Source organism: Falco naumanni, chromosome 1 (assembly GCF_017639655.2).
Source record: "Falco naumanni isolate bFalNau1 chromosome 1, bFalNau1.pat, whole genome shotgun sequence".
NCBI lineage: Eukaryota > Metazoa > Chordata > Aves > Falconiformes > Falconidae > Falco > Falco naumanni.
Window position 1 is genome coordinate 114,428,563 of NC_054054.1, and position 22,482 is coordinate 114,451,044.

A 22,482-nucleotide genomic window follows, 5' to 3' on the forward strand; every position below is an offset into this window, starting at 1 on the left:
CACATTTCCTGGTCAGTAGCTTATGCCAACTATTGAGATTTTTGACTCACAGAGGCAGTAAAAATCCCTACGGAACACTTTCTTCTACATCCTTCTGCTTTGATTAACTGCAGGGGAAGGGATAAAAAAAAAAAAAAAAAAAGGCGTTTAGACTTTCTGTTTTTAGCCCAGGCTCCCAAGAGCTGGTGTGTACATGAGCCACTCAGCACACACCTGCCACAATGGGAAATCACCTCCGAGTCCAACTTTCTCATGGTAAAAGGAAACAAACATCAGAAGAGCTTGATTTTGTATACAACATTGATAAAGCCATTCTCCCTGCAATTAAAACTAAAGGTATTCAATTCAGTAAAATGACACTGCATTCCCCATGACTTGTTTGATTGCATTTTGAGTCTGGTTGAAGAGTCACATTCAGGAGCTGCATAAGGATGCATTTCATTTGGAAAGATAACCAAATTCACACAACGGGATTGTTGAGTTTTTCTAATCATTCAGAGGAACTATTTAAACAAGATTTTTATTGACATAATCTGTCTGAGCACTAGACATTTGAGAGCACAAACTACTTCAGGCTGAGCTGCAGTGTAAAACCTGCAGGATGACATCTATCTTGCAGTAAGATGATCTTTGTCCTACTCGAGGGTAAACACCAAGTAAATCACCCCATCCTTCCTTCAGGGGCTACCTACAGGCAAAAAAAGGCTGTAGCTAGTGCACCCCAAAAGTACTAGTCCTACAGTTTGCATTCTGCCAGCAAGGGACCCTACGCTTGCTGTGGGATGTCTTTCTGGTATCCAAATAGGAGAGAAGATCCAGGCTGATGCTGGGCAGTGGGGCTCCCATGGGACCCCTTTGACCAGCAGGAACCTACTCTGCTCAGGGTGCCACTGTCCAAAGCCCATTGGCATGAGGCAAAAAGGATCATGTAGCAGAAGACGTAGAGCTACATCCCAGAGGAGCCACTGCCTGACTCAGAGGCCAAGATGCCCAAGAGGTCTGAGCTTTAGCTCTTCACAAGTCTATGCCCTGATGGTTTAGTGGCTTATGATAGACCACTTGTGCAAAATCAACAGCCATATAACTCAGTATTTGCGGATTTTTTGGTTTGCAACCAAAGGCTTCCTCATTACAGCATAGCTTGTCTTGCCTGCCCAGCACAAAAGATGACTTTGACATATTTATCCAAACAAATTCTCGTTATTCTCATCAGATCTTTTCTTGTTCTCAACTGATCTTTTCATATCAAAGTCCAATTCTTGCCAAGGACACAGATTTTTTTTCTGACTCCATTTGCCTTAACTGGGGCTCTCTGACAACTCCCACTAGTTCCTCTGACACTGACTTTCACTTTTCTGAACCTTTCTCTCCATAGACATGTTTTTCTTCTGTAAGGCATAGTCAGATGCTGGCACACTACAGGCCAGTCTCTCAGGACACTCACTTATTGACACATCGCATGTTAGCAAGCATGACAGCAGCAAGGAAATATTTTTTAGCTGAAGTCTTGCCAGTTGTGCAACACAGGAGAGATATCTCTCACATGATGGCTGCCTCTGGTCTACCATTTCAGTGTCTCGCATTTCTTTTCCATGGAAAGCCAGAAGCAAAGTATTCACCCACCCTCTTCTGCAGCTCCAGAAGGAGAAACTGGGGTAAAAGCTGCAGGGCTGGAGCTGCTCTCAGGGGTCTCCCACAGTTCAACCCCATAGATAAGGGGAGGAACGAAGGGAAGAGGTTGATTGTGCAAAATTAATTGCCCAGGACAGCTGAAGGAGAAGCGACATGCTGCTCAAAACAGAGGCGAGTTTCAGGTTTCTAATACACGTTCAGGGTATTCCCCTTACCACAACTCCATCTCCAGCCTTTTCAATTACCTCAACTTCCATTTCCTTCCTCTATTTTTCTGGCTCCTCAGTAGATAAGATCTGTACAACTGACATTTTTCTCAGTCCAGAATAATCAAAATGACCCATCCCAGTGCAGAAAAGTTACGTCCTCCAGAACTTTCTACCTCAAGTTACCACACAATTTTTGTGTATTATTTTAAAGTTTGTTACGTTTATGACCATCGTACCAAATATTTTGGAAGAAGGAGCGGAGAGCATGATCCTTTGTTCCAAGAGAAAAGCTCATTAACAACCCTAACGGCACATGCATGAAAGCTTTTTAAATCTGACAAGTCATCATCTAAAAAGCAATCCCCAGTCTGGGCATCTCTCCACCAAACCTCCAGCAGCAATTACAGAACCACATGGCATGAACCACCGCGTGAGAGCAGCGGAGATAGGGCTGCTCCAAGGAGCCCTGGAGAGCGCGCTGCACCAGCAGATCTCAGCTCATCAGGCAGACAAGAGACATCACGGTGCTTTGGGAAGTATGGAGATTTGGAAAACATGGAAATAGGGAAAACCTGCCTCTGCCTCATTGATGTGCTACAGAGGATCACAGGATTGCATCACACCTGTCACCAATTCCCCTCTGGGAAAACGGATCAATGGCTGAGAACCCTCCCCCCGCACTCAGTGGGATGCTGCTGGGAGCTACAGGTAGCCCTGCTGCACAGATGGTGGGGATTCCTACCCCGCTCCAGTGTTTGTAGAGGAATGAAGGCAGAGGGTTGATTAGCATCGATAATACACAGCTGTGGCCTTGCCGTGAAGGCAGTGGGTTGACTGACATGGACAATGTGCAGTTGTAGCTCGTTCCTGTTAAGTAGTTAAATAGCACTGAGGAGGAGTAGTGTGGCCTGACCTCTGGAGGAATGAGAAACAGCACAGACAGTAGAATCTGACCAATGGTAAAAAGCCTTGTTGCAGCTTACTAGTTGGTGCTGCAACAGTATTTTAGGTTACAAATCACCTCCCTGCTCCAGCTGAGCCAAAAGACCCCTGCAAATGACACAGGCCAGTGAGGCATAGGCTCCACCACCCTGGGGGACCTGGTATCACCAGCCTAGTGGTTCTCCTTCAGCAGGACCCACTGTCGCAGGGTCATTTAAGCCTGTTGTGATTCATACTGGCCTTCCCACATCTTTGTCTTTTAAGAACTGCTTCAAAGCCAAGACAAGTCACCCCGTGCCCAAGGAGGTGGCAGGAGGGCAAAGTTGCTGGTCCCACTCCTGGGGGTGAAGGACACGTTTCCCCCCCCAGCCTCACTGCCCTTGTCTGTGTAGGGTAGCTCTGGAGAGCCACCAGAAATGGAGGAGTAACAGGTCTGCAAAGGGCAGACATCAGGGCAAAATTCTGCTTTTCCCTCACCCAAAGAACCCCAGGACAGGGAGCACCCCCCAGGTCCCCTCACACCACCACAGTGACCCTAAGGTGTTTGTAAACTCAGAACCAGCCCAGCTGCAGGTCCTTACTCAGATAACACAGCCAGGAGGCTCAGGCGAGGAACTTCCTAATAAAGGAGCCATTAAATTTCCTGATATTTCCCATTTTACTGGGGAATGCTTCCTTCTGGGTCCGTTCCTGCAGATATGGTTCTGGGCAGGGGAATACACCAAGGACGGCGTGCCCCAGGGCTGTAACATGGGGACACTACAAACACAGACACATTAAATACCAACCAGTCTCTGGATGCTCTGGTTCAGGCCTGTTTGATCTCCAGAACAAAGGAGCCTGTAATGCTTCTGCCTCTGTGCTCAGAGAGGAGCCCGACAGTCACGTGCATATGTGTGACACCAAACTAACCCCAGATCGATTGATATTTCCACAGACATAACCCTGACAAGTTGCTTGATTGCATCAAAGCAACTCCTTACACAGGGCTTGTCGGGGTGCATCCATGTCAGTGCCTTGTGCACAGCTTCCCGCTGACACCACGGAGGGCAGGGACCAGCAGCAAAACACGGCAGTAACATGGCCAGCAGGTAGGAAAGCCAGAGTGGGACACACCATGCCAAGGTCCTCCAGCACCGGGGATGCCCATCAGTTCCAGATCCAACCAATATCCTGGTCAATCCCCAACACATACTCTGAACAGATGCAGAGGAACTGGCATTGTGGTACCCACATAGGTTCCTCTCAGGCAGGTGGAGAAAGCCACCCAACCAAACACATACCAGCACCAAGGCAAACCTGGAAGAGACCAGGTACATTTTTTAAGAGCTCTCTCTTCTGAACTTCCTGGCTTACATTATTATGCAAAGCTCTGCCCTCATGGTTTGTTTTGCTTCAATTTGCCCAGAGGATGAAGAATTTGGAAAGAGATGCCTCAGATGAGATCATTCTACCCCCTCCCTGTCTTCTTGCATGACAATAGAATTCATTAACAAAAGTCACAAGGTTAAAAATTGTTCCAAGAAGCCCAGGGGAAGGGAAACCGCTTTTTCCTTGCCCAGCTGATTCCCCATCTTTGTGATCCCACACTGCACAAGGTCCACAAGAGACCTACGTAGAAAGCAAAGCTCAGATGCTTTAAAACAAGCTGCCTAAGAAGCCGGTGAGCCTACACAAAGTCAAAGTAATGCTTTTTGGAAGTGCCGAGTTCATTCCCATTGATCACAAGCAGGTTAGCAAGGCAGCCACAGCACTCACATAAGAAGTTAACAGCCAAGCCCCACTGTCAGCCTCTTCTCTGGAAAAAATCTTATTACAGGCAGGAAGCAAGAACAGGAAGCAGGAAGCAAGAGAAAGACAGATTTAACAAGTTTGGATACTTACTGGTAATGACACCTGCTGCATTGTCAACTGCTGCTCCATTGCACACGGCCAGCTCGGGTTGTAACAGCTGATTTACCCACGGGGGAGGTTGGGCACTGTAGCTCATGGTAACCCTGCATCAAAACATTGGAAGCACATGCAATAATTCAGGGACCAGAAAAACCATGGCACATATTTTACAACCTTGACCCAGAGATGGGGGAGCACTTACAGGAGGAAATATTGGTGCTGTTACTACTAGCAATAGCAGCTTTGATAAAGCCACAAAAAGCAATTCCCGTTTGAGTTGAAAAATAATGAATTAAATCATTTACAGGATGTCTGCAGAATAGAGAGAAAGCAAGTACCTGTTTAAAACCCTGTCAACTGTAACTGCTCTTTCAGCCCGGCTGCAAGAGTTCAGATAACTCAGCACTTAATTTTTGGAACATCTGTCCAACCCAGAGTGAGATGAGTCACTGCACACACCACCAGGTGCCACTTCTCGAACAAAGCACTTGTGGATGTTCCTGAGCAAGGCTCTGCTGAGGCCCCAAACCTTCGTCTTCACTGTGCTTGTAGTCATGTGAACTGAAGCAGTGAAGATGTCTTCTTACTAACCATCTCCCAGGGGAGAACAGTGACAAAAGATGAGTGTGCTGGGGTGGATGTGAAAATCAGCAGATTCTCCTTTCCACACTGCTTGTCCCCCACTAGCCCGAGAGCTCACCTTTAAATGAAACTTTAATACAGCCAAATGTAAATGCATTCAACAACTGAAACCAGTGAAACAACTAAACCACCTGTAAGACCAACAAGGCTTTGTACTGAAGCAACCCCTGGAGCCTGCAGCAGCCTTCAGTCAGGTGCACATTATTTAATTGGTTTGAGGGGATTTTCTGAACTGCTAATCACCATGAGGTAGCTAAAAACCTGTGCAGCATGTTGAGTGTTACAGCACATTAGGGATGTTGAACCCCTGAGAGCTCCTTGAATAACAATGGTTGTTCCCCTTGTTTTGAGTGTGCAACACCCAGAGATGGGGTATCTACAGGTGGGTGAGCCAGAGCGCTCGCAGGGTGAGCGCCCACCAAAAGTGTGCTGAGGAGTTAAAGTGAAATATTCATAGACGTTATGGAAAACATCCACAGTTCATGAAAACAAAGATTTTAAAAAGCCACGAATTTTGGAAGGGACAGAAGTTCTTATTCTTACAAACAGAGGCTGTCTTACTAGAAAGGAATAAAAAAAAAAAAAAGGAAAAACAGAGACAAATTTGATGTTATTAACTACCTGCTAAATAGTTTGTGGTTTCCAAGAGTCTCATGGTTTCATGAATCTTTTCATATTTGTCAGGAACCAGCTACAATATTTTATAAAGCCCAGCCATGCTTTCACCCCTGTGCATATCGTGGGGTGAGACAACTTCATTTAAAAAAAAAAAAGTCAGCAACTCATTCTGATATTCTTTTTGATAAGTTTTCCAACCGAGCAATTTTTGCTCAAGAAGCACACCAAGCAGATGACAGCGCATGCAGAGATGCCAGTTCACAAATGTCTTTAAATGAAGTGCCTTCACACTCCTGCCACCTTCCAGGAGTCTGGCATTACATTTACCTGGTTTGATTTCCACCCCCTCACCCCCCACTCCCAAAGCCTTTTCCGAGTGATTCACTCTCAGATGCTCTCCTCAGGAAGTCTCAGTCACAGCAAGTCCCACGTGGCTGCAGAGGAAGGATTATCTCATTTCATCTTGCTACTAGGGCCACCTTAGAGGGATCCTGGTCACAGCCAGGGACCCAGTATCATCCTGTAACACATTTATCGCCAAGCCATAAACCATCACAAGCAGTACACATATGACTCAAGGCAAGGCAAAATTACCATTTAATTCCAAAGCAGATGCTCAGTCCAGAGACTACATCCATTTCAGTCCCCACTGGGCATATCAAAGTCTCAGCTATGCAATGCATTGTGGCATCCTCCCAAAACTGTGCTGCTTTAGAGACAGCAAGGCGTCACAGAGCTGTTGTGTACCTGCTGGATCAGTGTTAACAGGTAGGATTGTGGTGACCAGGAGAAGAGGGGTTAAGAGTTGTAATCTTTGCTGGATGCTAGAGAACTTCTCTCCCCTGGAAAGGCACCATAGAAGCAGCTTCATCTGCTTAAAGACTTTCCTGCAACATGATCCTAAACACACAAATACTTCATCTCGTGGCTTTCTGCTGCAAAACCCAATTTCCACAAAGTTCCAGCTAACCGGACTGCAAACAAGCTATTCAAAAATTCCAGCTACAGCACTTTTTCTGTGTTTAACTTTCATTTTTATCCCAGTGTCAATACAGCAAAACCTCAGCAGCACAGATTCATCAGGCTTCTCACAGTACCTCTGACGTTTGTTTAAAACACCTCATCTAGCAGATGTATCCAGCATCAGTACCAGGAACTAACAGCAGTCACAGAGCACACAGCTAAAGCCGCTCCTGCTCCACTTTGATCATTCTACAGTGAGTATGAGAAGGCCAAGGGGAGAACCAGATCATTTTATCACTCCACTGGCTACAGCAGATGTTCATGGTAATGCAGTCATTCCTTTGGCAGCTCAAGAGTCAGGAGGAATATTCCACAGGAAACAGCAATTTAAAATAGTAGCATACTTCCAAAATCAGCAGGCTTCAGGGGGGGAGCTTCTACCACTGCCGAGCACCATCACCACCCTGCTTCTGCAAGGGCTCTGCTCTTCAGTGAGGGCAATGGGGACATCTGGTCACAGGCCTCACCTCCACCTCCAACACCCACCTTCTTGCAAAGGACAGGCCAAAGCAACCTTCCAGCTCAGGTGCAGTTTGCCTTGTGCCTCTTGTTCCCCTTGTCCCTACCCAGTGACCTGTGGAGAGGACAGAGCAAGCAGGTGAGAGAGACTGCAACTCTGACCATAGGGAAGACCCCATAACCCCTTCCAAACACCATCGTTCCAAAAGCAGAAAGACTTGCTGGTACGACAGCTTTGAGCTGTTATCTTCAAACCAGCAGGCTTTTGGCTCAGTAGAGCTTCACTCACCATGGTTCAGGAGGAACAGACCCATAAACCCACACTCGATGAGGAGCACACCAACACGTGTGAAACTGCAGCCCATAACAGCTTGAGTCTCAGTCCACATCACCCTGTGGATAACTGGCTAGCTGAAAAAGGTCTCATAGACATAGTCCAGCTGGCTGGACAAAAATGCACATCGCTCTCAGCTTGTCTGAAGTAAAGCAAAAGTTACATAATAACTGGAAGATCGCAGTGGGAAAAGAATGTTGCAGGTGGGAACAGGTAACTACAGAAGAGAAACTAGGGGGAGGCTTGATATTTAGGCAACTAACCAATAATGAGCTTAACTTTTGTAATATGTATGAGCTAATTATAACAAGGCATAAAAGGTGACTGTAAGGTACAATAAATGAAGCCTGCTGATCACTCATATTGAGTGACTGTGTCTTCCCTCCGTCGCGACATCACCCCAGTGTTCAGATACCCTGGGTCTCCCTCCAGCTCCACAGCTCACTCCCAATCCAAGATTTCTTCCCAATGCACAAGCCCACCGCAGGCAGCAAGTCAACGACAGAGCCAAAAATGCTGCCAAAGCGCATCAAGCCCCAAGTGCTTCGGTCACCAACTGTGGTGGTGAAGCTTCTTCCACTGACTAACAGCGCTGCCTGCACATTTAAATGCCATAGAAAACGGTCAAATGAAAAATGTTCTGGCATCCTCCAAATCTATTCTGTTCAAAAGAAACAAAACTCTACTTGCTTTCCAGGGAAAACAGGACCTGGCCGTTAGAGGAAATATGAGTCACATTATAACCAGCTTCAGTTTTATCTGCACTTCCCCAGCCTGAGCAGACACACTTTGAAGTGGAGAACTCCCTTTTTGGTGGTTAGATTATCACTGAGGAGAAAACTTCGTGCATTTGTTTTGTTGCCTTGTACTTTCTACAGGTGTATCACACTAGCTTTAAAGGTAAACACTTCCCAAGACAGGCTGAATGGGATTTTGTCTTTGCTGCCTTAAAACTTCCCCTGCTTCCCTCAAAGACTGACATTTTGGCAGTCACAGGTAGAAAATCCACTGTCTGAGAGCATGGACGTAACATAAAACTAATGCTTGTCTCAGTAAAACAGCTGCCTGTCTCAGCCAGGGATGATGCCACTCATTTCTGCGGTAGCACTGCTGGCAGTTGGGACCGCAGAGCCTTTCCAGCAAAGCTCCCTGTGAGCATCTCCAGCTTGTGGTGGAGCTGGGCTTGACTGCAAGGATCCTGGCTAGAGGCTTCAGAGAGGTGTCTTGACCTTGGCAGCATTTATTGCAGCCCCTGCTCCCTTTCATCAGCAAAACACAGGATAACGTGTGTGTTGACATATAGAACTCCCAACTACCATAAGGATAGCTCACACTAGTTATTAGATGAGGTCACTGGAGGTAAGGATTTCGCAGCCCCTGAGCAAACTCCTGCTTGGGCTAAGCCCAGCACTGACCCGCAGAGGCTGCCTGCGAGCCAAGACACAACGCTGGCACACACCTACAAGGATCTGGCAGAGGCCAGGCCATCCTGTGGAGCCTTTAGGAAAAAGCCCACGGGGGGGGGTGGGGGGTGGGGGGGTGGGAAACAGAGGCCGCCCTCACCAAGCAAACTGGTTCGGAGGACTGCTACAGCACAAACCCCACGCTGCACAGCGGCTTCTGTAAATACATCAACCTCAGTCCCCAGAACAGCTCAGGCTTGATCCCTACAGCCTCCTCTGAGCTGCTGCTCTGCTGGGCGAAAGTCCCCAGGGACCTTTAAACTGTCACCTACTCACTCGTTTATGAACACAGTCTTTCAGTTTAAGCAGCTTTTTCCTTACTGCACCTTCACCCCCGCCCCAAGACATGCACTAACAGCTCCCAGCCCCTGCTCTGCAAGGCAGAAGCAGCTCAGCAAAGGTCCCCTGATCCCCCTGGGGGGCTGGCCACACCTCACCCTTCCCACCTGCTCACATGCCAGACTTGTGCTCTAAATAAGTCAGCTCTTGCTCCCAAAAACATTTAAGATCCAGCTGCAGCCAAATCCCTAGCATAATATTCAAAATCTTTATCTTCTAAAAACAAAAACAAAAACAAACCCCAAAACACCAAAAACACCCTCCCTTCAAGAGCTTGCCCCAGGAGAGGCAGAACAGGGAATACCTCCAGGTCCTTCACCCTGAGAAGGTTTCAGTATGAGGCAGTTCAGGGTTCAGAGATTTCTATTTCCCATCATGATTCTGCAGTCAGGAGTGACAAGGGCTGGCTTTGCAGTAATCCTCCTCTCGTGTCTGTGCATCTAAATGAACTATGAAATTGGAGAGCAGGGATTTCAAGTATCCTCACCTGTACCTGGCTCCTGAGGCAGCCCTGCATCCATCTCAGCAGCAGGAACAGCTGCCCTGCATGATGCTGAACCTCTTGCCAGCTACTGCTCACTCTGCCAGCCCAAGTGTCATGACAAACCCAGTGGATGGGAAAAGAAAAAATGAAATCAAGGCAAAATGCACCCTCCTCTTCCTCTTCCCTGACCATCACTATTACAGCAACAAACTCAAACCCCAACAGCTGGTACGTCTGTAAGGAACACGTAAGGAGAGGTGGAGCGGTGCCCTTGCAATCTCATGTGGCCTTTCTGGAGAGGACAAAGATGTACCGTATGAGACGTGCTGCGATGCGCTCGTGGTCAGGACTGGTGCGAATTAATATGGATCTGGTTTTGAAAGATCTTCAAGAGACATCATGGAATTTGATTTCTGAACTGCTTGCTGCAAGGCAAAGATGATGCACATCACTTAGTGGCATACAGTGGACTGTCCTCCGATACTGCCATCTGCACTGACACCCAAGAAAATCCTTTGAGAAGATCCCAGAGCTGCTACCGAGGAAGCTGGCAGCAATTAGCCTGGCCTGCATGATCTCAGCCCCTCAAATCTCCTTCCTCAGCCCCTGCGTAAGCACTGCCACACGTTCAGAAGGAAAATACAGACTGCTTCAACCTCAGAGTGTGAGCACAGGCTCGGCGCTGGCTGCCAGGAGCAGGGGGTTGGGGAGATTTCACTGCCCCAAGCAGCTGCAGTTTTCAGAACATTAACACAAAGCAGACAGGGGGTACATTTGGGTGATCTGAGCAACCCCAGGAGCTTAAAACCTTTGCCAGGCAACTATTCTTCATAAATTGCACTCTGAGCAACAGCAGAGTCCAACAGACATCAACGCCCTAAAACTAGAAATAAAGGGGGAAATTTTGTTAATTTCATTTTCTTCCTTCTTTCTTTGTTGGTAGGAGATTGCACACTTTTGTAATCTCCCCACATCCCCTTGGATGCGGGTCAGTGCAAAGGTGTCGTTCCTGCAGCAGCCAGACAAAACCTCTCTGGACAACGTCTCATCTCTGCTTCAAAGAGGAAAGGAGCTGGGCAGAGCCCACCCAGCTGCCATCAAAAAGCCATCCCAACAGATACACAGAGCAGGCTGGAGCCTCTGACCTGGGCAGGAGCGCCTGGATTCGGGGAGCTGTTACCAGGAGCGAGGCCCTTGTGTGATGCCTTGGGGAACTGGATGCCTGTAAGAGTCGGTCTAAAAAGAACAATATTGTCTCAACATTGCCAACACAGACCTGGAGGTGGAATGTGGTCCTCATGGACACCAAGACACAAAGACCCTGGGAAGGAGAACTGCACAGTACGAGGAGTACTGTGCCGCTCCCTGCCACCTGGGATTGAAAGGAACAACTACAATAAGGCCACGTAACAGCTGTCCAGAAGATGGATCACAACCGTGGTCATAACAACGAACCAGAAAACAATACAAAAACACGCCTCCTGTCTGAAGCTACCCGCCTCTAAGGAAAACCGCGCCTCGGGCACCCCTCTTTGGACATGCGTGATAACCTGGCTCGAGAAGGCGAAGGCTGGCAACAATCCATGGACCAGAGGAGGAGCAGGGTGTGTTGCTTGGCACAAAAAGATGCCTTCTTAGCAACTGAGCTTTGGAGATCTTCCCCACCAAGGATCACGACGATCAGAAGGACCGGCGGGACGCTGCCTGGACCTGGGACCATAGGGATGCCTTGGACCCGTGGTGGTAGCTCTAATCCTCTTTCCTTTCCTTTTTACTTTACCTTTTATTCACTTTGTCTTTCTACCTATCGCACGCCGCTTTACGGGGAAACAATAAAATTGTGCTGTTTAATTGAAGCCTAACCCCTTGGCGTGGTCGCCTTGATTTTTGGGCTTCGAGATCATAGTAAATGAACCATCATGAGTCCACTGAGTGGACCGTGACAGCTCCCCAGAGTCCCTTACCACTGCTCCCAGGGCTCTGTAATCCTTGACACTCCTCACACCGCTCCTGGCTGTATCACTAGTGCCCACTTGAATAAGTGCTTATATATTGTCTTGAATTGGAGTCTTCTCATTTGTAAGATTTCAAAATATTACTAAGTAAATGCCATTCAGTCGAAGGGGAAACTGAAACAGAGATCACAACTTGTCTTTTTTTCAAAGCAATATAAGGCCAGTCCACAGCAACCAGTAACATCTGTACCTCGTTTGGCAAGGCCTTGCTGAAACATGAATTTGTGCATATCCTTTAACATCGTTGCCGAGTGTTTTATTCCTCCCTGGGCAGTAACTGTACTTGAGATGTGGCCTCTTTGCTGCGGACTTAGGCCATGGTGGTCTAATTATGGTTTATCTTAGAAGTACTTCTCCTCCCCCCGGTCCCTGGGCTTTCTTTTGCCTTTAGTTTTAAAGCCTGTCTTAACTGTTAGCCTTTAAACCTGAAAAAATAATAGTTTTTTTCAGCTGATGTTGTTTTTCTTCCTCCAAACCTAGTTTTAACTACTCCCCAGACAAGCCTGGTTGCCGTCAGGTGTGCTTCTAAGAAAACTGGAGGCAGCTACAAAAATGTAGGTGGCCGCAGCCCTGGCAAGCGCTATGGATTTAAAAAAGTAGATGGTAGGTCTGAGCGTCTGCTGAGTCTTATTTGCATTTCATTGGGTTCTTCGCAGTTTCTCCCCTGGTGCTGATGTCAGTTGTTATTTCAGGAGGAGGTGGCCAGGGCAGCTTCCAAGAGAAAGGAAAGGGAAGCTTCAGTGAAACCTGGAGATGAAGGGTAGCCGCCGGCAGGAGGGCAGGGTGAGCAGCCTCCCTCCCAGATGGGCCTGCGAGCGGCCAGCTGAACTTGCCTGCAGAAAACCTCCTTTGGTTCTGACTTTGCCTCTCTGGAGCGCCTGGGAGGAGGGCACACTGTGGGACACCTAATAACTCAAGTGCACTTCCCCCCCCACGCTGCGGTGAAAAGCTGGGCATTTTAGGTGTTTACAAAGGGGAGAATTATGAGGCTGAGCAGAAGCCAAAGTACAGATTCTTGCAGCCGAGTGCTTAATAATTATTAGTTTTGCTGATGAAAACATATCAATGGGAAAGGTAATAAAACAAATGCCTTCAGCAACCAGAAAATGCCTTGTCCCCTAGAAGTAGTCTTTTCAAAGCCTAGGATTGCTTTTTGCCATGGTCTATCAATTGCCTTTCATTTCCCCCTAAGAGCATTTTTGTTTATATGCTTTTAGCATTTGAAGTAATTATTTCTTAGAAAACTCTCACAGAAAGCTGGGCTTTGGAACCGTTTGTGTTCTGCCGGGGCTTCAGGGAGCTCCATTGCTCTGCAGTCTGACTGTCACTCTGTTGCAGGTGAATTTGTGCATGCAGGCAACATTCTGGCTACGCAGCGGTTGATGCGCTGGCATCCAGGGGCTCATGTAAGTGGTTTTGTATCTCTTCATTCGTTCTCAGAAACAGCAGCCCACAACAGAGTGCTGTCCTCAGTGCCTCCTCTCTTTCAAGCTTGTTCTTAATGCTCTTCCTTATATTCTATATCAACCTGAAGCTGGGTTTCATTGCCTGGTATTTCTTAGTCACATAGCCCGCTCACACCTGTGCCCATGTGACTCAGGAAAGGTCTGAAAGTTCTGGAAATCCCAAAACGCTTCTGTAACCTAACTGTGTGCTTGTGCTTCAGGGTGGAATCGGTATCTCCTCCCTTGTAATGAGCACTTTTGCATATGGATTGCTGGAAGCAAATAGCGTGGTTTTATTTTGAAATACAAAGCAACAGATGCTGTTGAAGGCAGGATATCCAACAAGGCAGACCAATGATCAGATCTGCTTTAGAGGTGGACCTCCAGCCTTCCCTTTCTAACAGTCCTCATCCTCTTCCAGGTGGGGATGGGCCATAACAAGACTCTGTATGCCCTGGAGGATGGGATTGTGAGATACACCAAAGAGGTCTATGTACCTCTGCCCTGCAGCAGTGAGAGCAGGGAAGCGATCTGTTGTCTACCCAAAGGAGCGGTTCTTTATAAAACCTTTATCAATGTTATCCCTGTCACAGAAGTAGGAAGCTTTAAACTCGTCACCATGCTCTGAGCCTCCTGCCTCATGTAGGGAGGGATGGGAAGGAGCGACTGGGACAGACCACCACAGCTGGACTGGCATGAGAGGACAATAATATTCTAGCTCCAAAGATACCAGTGTAGGACTTCTTTTTCTTGCTCCTAAAGCATGTGTGGTCAGTGTTCAGGCACTGGGATCACTCTGGCTGAGCAGACCTTCACCTTGGCTTTGTCCCCTTTGTCAAAGCAAGCAGCTGGTCTGTCTCCTTTGGTCACAGCACGTTTGCCAGAGAAGAGCGAACAGGCACCCCTGGTTGCTCCGCTCAGAGCTAGAGAGCTGGCGTTGGCTCCATGCTTGTCCTTGTGCTGCAGGAGGGACGGCACCGCTGCCTGGGGTCTGACTTGCCTGTGTCTCGGCTGAGTGTGAATCTGGGTGAAGGTCTGACATTTGGCCGTTCCCTGCAGACCAGAACGACGCCACAGGCACTTCTGTCCCCGACACCATGGGTGGAAGCAGCGTGCTGAGGCCGAGGCCTCACACGGCTGTGTTTCACTGAGTTTGGTAGCTGAGAGGGGCCTGGAATGGGTCTGACACGCCACGTCTGTCCAGGGTCTCTGAGCTCATTACTGTTCCTGAGAAAGCTGGAGGGTGTCTCAAAGCATGCTCATAGGGAGGTGGCGTCTATTGAGGAGAGAGGAAGAACATCACAGTGGACCAGCAATAACCAGGAGATTATCCCACCTCTTCTTACAGAGCGGATGACAAGGCTCACAACTGCCACCAGCCTGAACCGAAATTCCTGCAGCCCTCAGAGCAGCAGGCTGCTGGCCAGATGAGGTGAGTGCTTACACTGCTTTGCAAGACAGCAGGGCAAAAAGCCACTGGAGAGGCACATTCCCCCCGCTGCCCCCTCACACTCTCTGTGCTGGGTTCCTGCTCTTCCCTGTTCCCCTTCAAGGACTTGCTGCTAGTCACAAGGCCAGAAAAGCCCTGATTTCTGTTATGAGAGGACTGCTGCGTGCCTGCCTTTGACCAAGGATCGATTACTGGGGTGTATACAAGCACCTACAAACCTGGCTTTCTACCCAGGTTTTGACAGTCTCACTGCACAGCAGCAGATGAGCCTCTGGGCTGTTGCTAGCCCAGCTCTGCCAAAATAAACTAACTTTCTCCCCGGTAATGAGCGACAGGAGTGGCACAGGGATACTGTGGAAGAGCCCCTGCTGTAGTTCATCCATTGCTCATCTTTGGGGCCTTACTCTCCTGTGCCCTCAGTGCTCTGGTTTCAGGGCAGGTATCGTTAGTTACAGCTCCAAACACCGAGCAGCAAGTGCTGACTATGCCAGACGTTACGGTACAACTTCAAGAGCTCCACATCCAGGTAAATCAGTGAACCTTTAGTGCTGTGCTCAGGGTTTCAAATGTCTCTGTTTTGCTTTAGTCAGTAAGGGCTCTTTGTTCGACAGGAGGCTCTTGGGACGCTGCTGCAGGACTGATTTGGCAGATGCACTCGCTTGTCTCTGTTCTATTGCAGGAGTGCAAATCTGAAATGTCATAACAGGCAAAGCCTCCTGCTTATAACTAAGCCATAAACACTTACTGAGGAGCATCCCGGAGGTGTCATGCAGGGAGAAGGGACCAAAAAACTATGGAAGCCATACAGATCTAAGAAGAACATTCCCAGCTTGGGCTTGCACCGCGCGGATGATCCAAAGGGCCTGCCCTTTCAGCAGCAGCTCTGCCCTGCCTCGCGGCCTTAGACTTCTAATAAGCGCTGCTGGTGTGCCCTTTTCCCCTTAATTTGTGTTCCTGGTGAACTGCTGAGCTACAAGAAAGTTCAGCTGTTCCTATGGAGAACGTACCTCCACTCATTTCTTTTTAAGTGTACTGACCTATATGTGCAAAACCAGGTCTTGTGTTCCACAAAAATGCTTTACACCTTCTTCTGTGCTGACCGTGAAACTAAATTTGAAACTTTTCATCCTAAACAGATGCTGCACATCTACTTACTGAACAGTTAAGTGATGAAAATTCATGACAAAAGACAGCTGCAGCACAAGCTGAAGTATCTCACCCGAACAGCTTGTTTCTGAATGTAGACTATTAAAAAGATACTTGATTTATTCCTCACGTTCTCTGTCCTGTAAACGCTTTCATTACAGATCCCGCCTCCAGTTCTCGTCCTGCTCAGCCACCGCGGCACAAGCACTCCTGGTCGCGGTCGGCGCTGAGAGTCCTGCTTTTCGTGCTGTTCTGCATCCTCTGTACTTTGGCCGCCTGCAAGCCGACAGAGCTGCAACGTCAACCCCTGTGCATCAGCACGAACACTCGCTACGAGGATGTGGTAGCCACTCTTCAAAACCATAAAACCCTGCAAAATATGCTACAACAGAACTCGCAGCAGTGATTGTCCTGGACAGGCACTTACTTTGTCAGCATCTCCTTCCACCATCTGCACAGCCAGAATTCCTATGGAAATGCGTTCTGATGAAACTGCTTTTAATCAGTCAGCATTGGTTTGTTGCTCCACTCCACCCAGAGCAGAGGTATTGTTCAGATCATCTTTGCCATGCATGTTTCGCAGCTGGCCTGTAACTCCCATGATTCGCCCACGTTAACCGAAACTTGTTAACACTTCTTACCTCCATGGGATGTTTACCTAGATGGTGGGAGACAGAAAGCTACCGATCTGTATGAGTGGAAAAAAACAGGCCTTGCGTTATCTGGGTGCCTATAGCTCTACCCTGGAGGTAGGAGGGTTTTAATACATATCCATTCCTTGCTCTCATTTCTCTTCGTGCTAAAATTGGTGATACAGCTGTACGGGAGTAACATATTAAGGCCTACTCCAGGACCAATTACAAGTGTGCAGGGCGGCTGCGCATCCGTATGTTGGAGTGCAGAAGCCGATGCACTGTTGAAAGGAGCTGAATTTTCAATACAACAGTTTTCACAGCAGTTTGTCTGAACTGGATGTTTATGTTGCTAACGCAGTTTTTTTCACTCGGGTATTTCAGAAACTGTCAAAAATTATTTCAGAGTACGTGAAGTGGAGTTAGAAATCATTATTTTAACCAGCTAGTGCTGACAATGCAGCTGCAGCCGCGGCAGGCAGCACTGGGTGGCACTGTGGCAGCAGCACAGGAGCAGACAGGCCAGGGGCTTTGCTGGGGGAAGCTGTTGGGAAGGCTGGGGGGTCTGGTGGTTTGCACCTAAAGAAAACTCACCTGCACAAATGAATTTATAGTTCAGAGAAATCCCGAGGTCTGTCATATCCGTAAGAGCTTTGTGAGCACTAAAATGCAGCGTACGCATAATGTGAAGCGGAGGTTTCAGAGAATATCCATGCGACAGGCTCCACTGAGACATCCTTCATCAGTTACCAGAATTGCTCCCTCCCATCTGGTACCTGGGATTGCTGCTGCTAAGAGCAGTGCCACAAGGAAACAGCCTGTAGCATTTCATCCCAAGGTCATCAAGGCAGTAAGCTGTCACCTTTTTGTAACCTAATGGTAAAACTGTGATTCCCCAAGTATCACAGAAAAAAGCGACAACATGAATCCAAGGAGGGAAGGGCTGCCTGCCTCTGGCTTAGCAGCATGTATTGTTTTCTGAGCTTCCTTGAAACAGCTTTAGGCTTTGCTTTTGGTATTTAACTCGTCACATTCTTTAGAAGTTCCTTGCTTAACTCTCCAGAAATGCTCAGAAAAATGGCAAACAACATTCAAAGCAATATTTCCTCTCTGCAGACATTCCTGCCAGCATCTGTTGCTTTGCCGTCTTAAGCTTACAAACGCCAGGCTAGTAAGATTTACCAGTTCAGGTCAGAAGCGTGCTACTGGCCAGGCAAGGGCTCCCGCCAAATACCTGCTTTTTTCTTCAGAGGCATCGTGGTTCCAAGGGGTAACTTCCACACACTGGAAGCTTAATTCACTCTGGGCGCTCATCTCTGTAAGTGCTGCTGTTGCAGACCTCAACTGCCCTTGTGTGCCTGTCCACAAGTGCTAATGGCTTTGTGGACAGGCAAGCATGCTCCCCAGTCTAAGTAAAAGAAAGCTTTTTCTGCCAACTGTTTAGACCTCATAATTCCAGCACATACAACCAGATTTCAAGACCCTCAATAGATTAAGCCATCTGGAGACTGAATCAAGGCAGTCTAAACTCATATCTGAAAATTAGTCTTACTCGTTCCCATCTGCCACAGTGGAAAACTGAGAGTCTTATTTTGTGAGGTAAAGTTCTTCCACCTCACTCGAGCAGGTGCTGGGGGGCGCAGCACCATGTTGCTTGAGCATTAGGATTTCTCACACTGGAGGGAGAAGGTAACTACTTGCAGTTTAGGCTAGCAGTAGAAAGTATTCAACACATGGCATACCTGTCTATATTCAAGACAACATGTTACAAAGCAAAGTTTATTATTCAAAACTGCTTATTAAATAGAAGGAATTATCAATGCTATAAACAGTGTCCAATTCACGTTCTGATGATGTTCACCACCTTTCTTCTGCAAACTCCAGCCGTTCAACAATTTCATCCAACCTTCTTCTGCTACAATAAAGTCTTGAACTTGGACCTTGAACTTAACGTGGACCTTGAACTTTAAACTTGAACTTGGAACAATAACTTAATTATCTAAGCGTTTCTTCCCAGAACAAAACTGAATACCTAAACCAGTCAAACTGTAACAGCCTCATTCCCTGGGGCTATGGATTGTAATTCAAATAGAGAGAAGGGTTGTAGGAAGTGGTCTGCTGATAGATTTGTCGGGAGAGGTACGGTCTAACTGCCTGGAAGGTCCTGCCAGCACCACTGCACGAAGGGATGTTCACCAGCAGGTTTTCCCGGTCCGTCTCCGAGGTTAATCTGCTGTAGGCCTAAAATCAACAACAAGGAACAACAGTGTCATCCATTTGGATACATTGCTCAAAAAAAAATAATCAAAGCTAGGCACCTGTGACTGCTCTACCCTTTCACAACATAATTTTTCACCTGGTCCCTCCCTCACCAGGTCTCTTTTGTGAGCTGACAGGCTGATGTGGAACTAGTAGTGCTCCCTCAGGAGCCCGCTCTGTACAGCCAAAAGCAACGGGTGCCAAGGCATCCGTTCCTTTGCTGCCTTACTAAACAGCTCCCACAGGATCATCATGTCAAATACCAGTTACATTATTTCTTCCACGCCTTACATTTGTTGGCTGTCTGCGCACAGTACTCTGTGTTCCTGAGGCAATCTCACCTGGTACAGAAGCTGAGGAGAAGGGAAGGCAGCCGCAATAGCCTCAGCCATCGCAAAGTTGACCTGCCTAATTTGTTCTAACTGCCTCTTCCAAACTTGCAAGAGACCATTTGCAACATGATCCACCTTCGGCCCTCCACAGCACCCCGGACCCGCGTAGAAAGGGAAGTCCATCTCCTCTTTTGCTCGCCTAGGGAGAACAAAGAATGGGAAAGCAAGTAAGACAATGAGGCTATGAAGAAGAACCTATCCCTGCATCTGTCATTGCATTGGCGTCAAATGCTGAAAGTCTGACCCTATTTTCTTTACATGCATTACCAATTTCCTTGCTTGAGACCCAGATTTCCTACTGAAAAGGGAAACAATCCTGTACTTGGGAGCCATCCTGACACAAGCCAACATGCACACAAAGTGGTACATTGACATGAGAGAATTCCCTTTCTGTCAACCAGTTAAAAATTGCTGTCCTGAAGTACAGCCATGTAGCTGCTGTTCCCTCCAGTAACTGTGAAAGTGCAGCCTCTACGAAGACATGGCCAAACCTCACCTGCCTGCTCACCTGAATGGTGCTTCAGCTACAGCTTTTGTGAACATGGTGACAAATTCTCCGAGCTCCTCCCAGCTCTCAAACATCTGGATTTGGACTTGTTTGGACACCTGCAGATCCACCAAAGCCTGTAAACCACGAAAGGAACAATTAATCTTGTCACATCAAACAGCACTCTTGTCTGAAACAAAAAAAGGTCACAGCTTCTTGTTACGGGATGAGACCATCCACTCTCTCCCCATTTTGGGAACAGTTAATTTAAGGGACTGAAGCATTTAGGGGGTGGTGTGCCTCCTGCTGGTTAATACCGGTTTAGTGACATTCCAGCTGCCGCAGCTCTTCAGTGGCAAGCTCTCATTTCGTGTAGCCCATTTCTTGGAACAGTGTTCAAAGAAGAGATGATGGCTGCATGCCTGTTTTACAGGTACTTACTTCTTCCACATCCCTTCTGGTTATTCTCGGATTTCTCAGGCTTCCCTGTTCCTCTTCTTGGTTTACACTTGCTGCCGCCTGTGGTGATTTCTTTTTTGACTGAATTCTGAGAAACCCAAGAAGAGTAAAGTAAGACTGGGAACTCATTCACAGGTATTCCCCAGTGGTCGCTGGGGTGACAGGCTGGAGGGGCCTTTGCTTGTGTTTCTGTATAATAGGGGAATAGTTCTGTGTGGGATCACCCCTTGGGCTCCAGTCTTTGCTACAAGGAATTAATGTAAACACCTATGGCATTTATGGCATTTGTCAAGGCCAGAGACAACATAGAAACTTTTAGAGGGAAGGATGTTCAACCTGAAATATTCTTCTACTCCAACTACTGCCAATGCGATAATTTTCTGAGGCATCACCTCCATCATGTAAGTCACGTAGCCCGACAGGGTCGTAAGCTGTCCCACAGAGCCCTGGGCCACCTGCAAAGAGCAACAGAAAAAAAAGGAGTTAAACCATTCTGAGATGCACATTGTGATAAACGCCATCACGATTCATGTCAAAATAGAATATTGTGTGATAAGCGTAACTGTTGTTCCCTGTGTACATCTAAAAGAGTTTGTGACCATTATAACCTGTATCACAATTGTAATGAATAGGCGCATGTGCTTCTCCTTTAAGACAATGTAAAAACTCCTCCTTCTTCTGAGGCAACCGCTATTAGAAAAGCGTGCCGAAGGAGACCCAGCAGGAGAAGGTGTACCCTAACGACCCAGCGGAGAAAGAGCAGGACGAACATCCGCAAGCGAGGAGAGATTGGTCAAGATGCTGGTATAAAAGACGCTGCTTTTAGGACTCAGGTGTGCGTGTGGTGGAGCTAATTGAGTTCTCCACACACCCAGCACTGTTTTTGCTTATTGTTTCTCAAGCTAAATTGATTGAACCCAAAATAAAATTGTTTTAGTTGTTATCGTTTATAACGACATGTAAGTGCATCAACCTATGGCTCTGATTCTACAGATAGGTCTGCAGATGAAAAATTGTTTGCACTGCTCTTTGGGGGCAAGCAGGCAATACTTGATCTGGTATAAATTATGGCAGAAAATTTAAAAACCATCACACTCGATCTGACCATGTTACCTCTTCAAAAATGTGTGAAAAATTGTAACTAAGAAAGCAAGCTGGCCAAAACTTTGTATTGTACAACCCGAGTGGTTTTAATCCACCGATGGCTTCCAAAAGCAGATTTCTGGTTTACTGAAGCCATGGCTCCATCCCACATCAAAACCTTCCTGCTGTGAAGAGGGATGACAACCACCACTCTTCTAGCAAAGCATGTTCAAGAGCACAAAAGTTATAAGCACTCTTACTTGTTTGTAATTGTAAACCATGCCCATAAAATCCTCCAGCTGAAGCACAGTCAGGACACGTTCTTCTTCTACCCATTCAGTTCCTGCGTCCACCTGTTCAGATATGAAAACAGCCAGACCAAGGGTGTGTTTGTAATTCACTCAAACCAGTGCTCCCACTCAGAGGCAGGGAGAAGACAAGAGGGGTGTTTATTTGGCCTGCTAAATACAATGACTAATGAGTGTAAATAACTGGGGGGGGGGGGGGGCAAGAACATTGAGATTTTGCTTGCACACCTGAATTTTTCGCCTCCAGCCGATGCTGCATGGAATAGCTTGACTAGCCTCCACACAGCAATACTTTTCAGCCTGCAGAGCCTTAAGGACATGCACTCCACCTGCTTTCTGTAAGAGATCTGAAAGCAACGCCCAGGTCAGGCCTGCAGAGCAGACAGCACCCAACACAAAGGAGGTGCGGGCTGTGAGGACAAGTACCTGGATCTATCACCACGGCAATGCGTTGCTGGCTCTTCCCTAGCTGCTGGGCTTGTGGCATTTGAGCACGGGCATTCCGCTCCCTCCGCTGCCAGGCATCACCGCGGGCTGCCCCACTGCCCTCCGCACCAAGCCTTGCCTTCTTGGCGGCGGGGGCTTCTTCGAGGGACCCGCTGCTGGCTGTGGGGCTGCCAGGCTGGCCTGGGGGCTCGGAGGGAGAACCCGCCAGCAGGCACCCGCAGAGTCTCTTGGCACCGCGGGGGCTGTTTCGGTTGCCATCGAACACTTCTCCAGATAGCACCTGGGCTCCCTGCGGCTCCCTGCTGCCGGGGGCCAGCAGGT

At 47.7% G+C, this 22,482-nt stretch overlaps 2 protein-coding genes across 5 annotated transcripts; one reads left to right on the plus strand and one right to left on the minus strand.

Annotated features, from left to right (window-relative positions):
• Nucleotides 1-1,300: 1,300 nt before the first annotated feature.
• On the minus strand, nucleotides 1,301-22,474 carry LOC121081071 (crossover junction endonuclease EME1-like). 3 transcript variants are annotated; one of them, XR_005825575.1, is made up of 10 exons: nucleotides 22,141-22,474; nucleotides 21,943-22,061; nucleotides 21,667-21,759; nucleotides 20,660-20,778; nucleotides 20,306-20,411; nucleotides 19,886-20,001; nucleotides 19,327-19,516; nucleotides 18,685-18,967; nucleotides 10,246-10,248; nucleotides 1,301-1,312 (listed from the first exon to the last, which is right to left on the minus strand). XR_005825575.1 is itself a non-coding variant. In XM_040579750.1 (8 exons), the coding sequence occupies exons 1-8, from the start codon at nucleotides 22,199-22,201 to the stop codon at nucleotides 18,797-18,799; spliced, it is 975 nt and encodes a 324-aa protein (XP_040435684.1). In that variant the 5' UTR covers nucleotides 22,202-22,474; the 3' UTR covers nucleotides 18,492-18,796. The 3 variants fall into 3 exon arrangements, 1 of the variants encoding a protein (XP_040435684.1); XR_005825576.1 differs by lacking the exons at nucleotides 1,301-1,312; nucleotides 10,246-10,248 and adding an exon at nucleotides 9,466-9,476; XM_040579750.1 differs by lacking the exons at nucleotides 1,301-1,312; nucleotides 10,246-10,248 and having other exon boundaries at nucleotides 18,492-18,967.
• On the plus strand, nucleotides 11,268-17,051 carry LOC121081081 (39S ribosomal protein L27, mitochondrial-like). Of its 2 annotated transcripts, XM_040579771.1 has the most exons (5): nucleotides 11,268-11,781; nucleotides 12,534-12,656; nucleotides 13,392-13,459; nucleotides 13,920-15,474; nucleotides 16,256-17,051. In XM_040579771.1, exons 1-4 carry the CDS (start codon nucleotides 11,577-11,579, stop codon nucleotides 14,124-14,126), a joined length of 603 nt encoding a protein of 200 aa, XP_040435705.1. In that variant the 5' UTR covers nucleotides 11,268-11,576; the 3' UTR covers nucleotides 14,127-15,474; nucleotides 16,256-17,051. The 2 variants fall into 2 exon arrangements, 1 of the variants encoding a protein (XP_040435705.1); XR_005825579.1 differs by lacking the exons at nucleotides 12,534-12,656; nucleotides 13,920-15,474.
• Nucleotides 22,475-22,482: the final 8 nt, after the last annotated feature.